At 45.6% G+C, this 2,500-nt stretch overlaps 1 protein-coding gene across 1 annotated transcript in view; it reads right to left on the bottom strand.

Annotated features, from left to right (window-relative positions):
- Positions 1–2,500, bottom strand: part of slc26a6.2 (solute carrier family 26 member 6, tandem duplicate 2) — a gene marked incomplete at both ends in the record, with an annotated part of 19,264 nt that overhangs the window by 14,796 nt on the left and 1,968 nt on the right. Inside the window, one exon of the mRNA XM_084446104.1 lies at positions 1,980–2,090. Coding sequence (XP_084302230.1) covers positions 1,980–2,090 — 111 coding nt within the window. The remainder of the gene's footprint in view (positions 1–1,979; positions 2,091–2,500) is intronic.

Below are 2,500 nucleotides of genomic sequence, written 5' to 3' on the forward strand. Positions count from 1 at the left end.
CTTCCAGACGCTACAAAAGGCCCTGACACAACACCAGTGCTGGCCCTCCCAGACATGCCTCCTTGATGCCAGTGCTGGGGGGGGTGGGAGCTGTCCTGTCACAACCCAGTGGTGAGGAGGAACGAGTGGTGGCCAATTACAGCAAAGGACTGAGCCGGGAGGAGAGAACCTACTGCATGACTCAGAGGACTACCGGTAGTAGTATGGGTCATAAAATACTATAAACCCTACATATATGGGAATGACTTTCTGCTGAAAACGGACCACACAACACTCCGCTGGCTGCTCATCTTTAAAGAACCAGAACCAGGTGGCCAGATGGATCGAAGCCTTGCAGTGGTTTACCTTCACCACTGAGCACCGCAGAGCAGCTGGCACAACAGCGCTGATGTCCTCACCAGGCACCCCTGCTCTGACCACGCCCACCACCATCGCAGCCAGTTGGAGATGCGAGAACCACAACGGTTGTGCCAGGTCACCGTGCGTGCCACTGCCCCTGAAGAGCTATGCGTGCTGCTGGAAGAGGTGTTGTCAGCCAAGATAGGGGAACTCCAATGACATCTTGGGCCCGTGATCCGCTGGCTGGAAGAGGTGGCTGGCTGGCTGGAACACAAAAAGAGCCCACAAGCAGAGAAGTGGGGAGGTCCCCATTCGAACACCACCAAGGCAGTCCTGGGACAATGGGACTCCCTCATGCTTCACAAGGGGTACCTTTATTGGAGGTGAGAAGAGGGGAGGCAGTACCTGGCAAAGAGTTGTCCCCAGGGCACTAAAGTGCGTCACACAGTGCATGGGCCCCCAGGTGTGGGATAGTTCGGCGTCACAAGACAATGTGAGGGCTGCAAGAAAGGTTCGATTGGAGGAAGTGCAGGTGAGACGTTGAGCAGTTCTGCCACAGCTGTACCACCTGCAATGCCAAGAAGGGCCGCGCCATGCGCCGTTGCAGCAGGTGGGGGCATGGATGGAAATTGTTGGGGTGGATGTGGTTGGGCAATTCCCAGTGACAAATCCATAACCCTTGGAAGCTACTGTAACTAACTGCTACAGTATATACTTTAACTAACAACTACTAACTTCTCTAACTTCAACTACTAACTTCACTAACTTCAACTACTAACTTCACTAACTTCAACTACTAACTTCACTAACTTCAACTACTAACTTCATTAACTTCAACTACTAACTTCACTGACTTTCACTACTAACTTCACTAACTTTAACTACTAACTTCACTAACTTCAACTACTAACTTCACTAACTTCAACTACTAACTTTACTAACTTTAACTACTAACTTCACTAACTTCAACTACTAACTTAACTAACTTTAACTAACTACCATTCACTCAAATGAGTTTGCTTTCAGGTGCAAAAAGAGAAAACATTCAAATAAACTGAGATTGTTGATTAACTCACTGTGAAGATTAGAGTCAAACAGCTCAGTCAGCTGTGTGCTGCATGATTGCATGATTATAAAAGGAAAATGAAATAATAATGTTTGTAACAAACAGTTCATCACACAACACAGCTCAACTAGAATAACGTTTTTATATACACTGATAATGTATTTCCACAGTGATAAAAGTCTAAAACTGAATAAATGATCAAACATTAGGTTTCATAGTTGACATTATAACCTCGCACAAACATTAGGTTTCATAGTTGACATTATAACCTTGCACACCCTCACATGGACCATGGCCAGCTTGACTGTCGCTCAGTGTGATGAAAATGCATTTTTATACAAGGAGAGGTTGACAGAAATGTCCAGAAACTATGTCACTGAGAAAGGTAATTCATAGCCCCTGTGTGATGTGGAGCACACCTGGTCACTGTGAGGCAAATCAAATCTACCTGGAAGCTTAACTACTAAGTAACTGCAACTAACTGCAACTAACTGCTACATTATATACAGTACTTTAAAACTACTAACTAACTAACTACTATTATCTTCAACTAGCTCCTGTACCCATCACTCACCCACTGAGATGTGCTTGGAGGTTCCGAAGAGGAAGTAGATGAGGATTGGATAGAATGAGGAGTAGAGCCCAAACACTGGGGGAACAGCTGCCAGCAGAGCGTAGGCCATACCTGCAGGAAGGACATCCAACAGTTAGACCCAGATTAAGACTCTCTGTGTGTAGCAGAGGTGGTTTGGAACCATACTTAAAAATCTGTTCCAAGATAATTGTGAAACAGAGAGACCTAAATTCCTTCTGTAACCAACAAGTCCTCTAGAAGGCAGGAAGCATTTGAGCATCTCCGGATCATGTTCTGGCAGGTGAATGATCCCTGCGCCCATCAGGGCGGCGCTATGCCTTCCCTGCTTGTAGAACAAACCGCTATTCTACATCCTTCATCCCTTCTGTGGTTAGAGCTAAACTCCCTGTAGGTGCTCTGATAGGCTAGTGATGCACTGAAGGCTATAGTGCTTCCAAGGTATTCATTGATTGATTATTGTATTATCTTCAAGGTACCAAGATAACCAAATTATCTTCTTA

Source organism: Borostomias antarcticus (assembly GCF_949987555.1).
Source record: "Borostomias antarcticus genome assembly, chromosome: 11".
NCBI classification, from domain to species: domain Eukaryota; kingdom Metazoa; phylum Chordata; class Actinopteri; order Stomiiformes; family Stomiidae; genus Borostomias; species Borostomias antarcticus.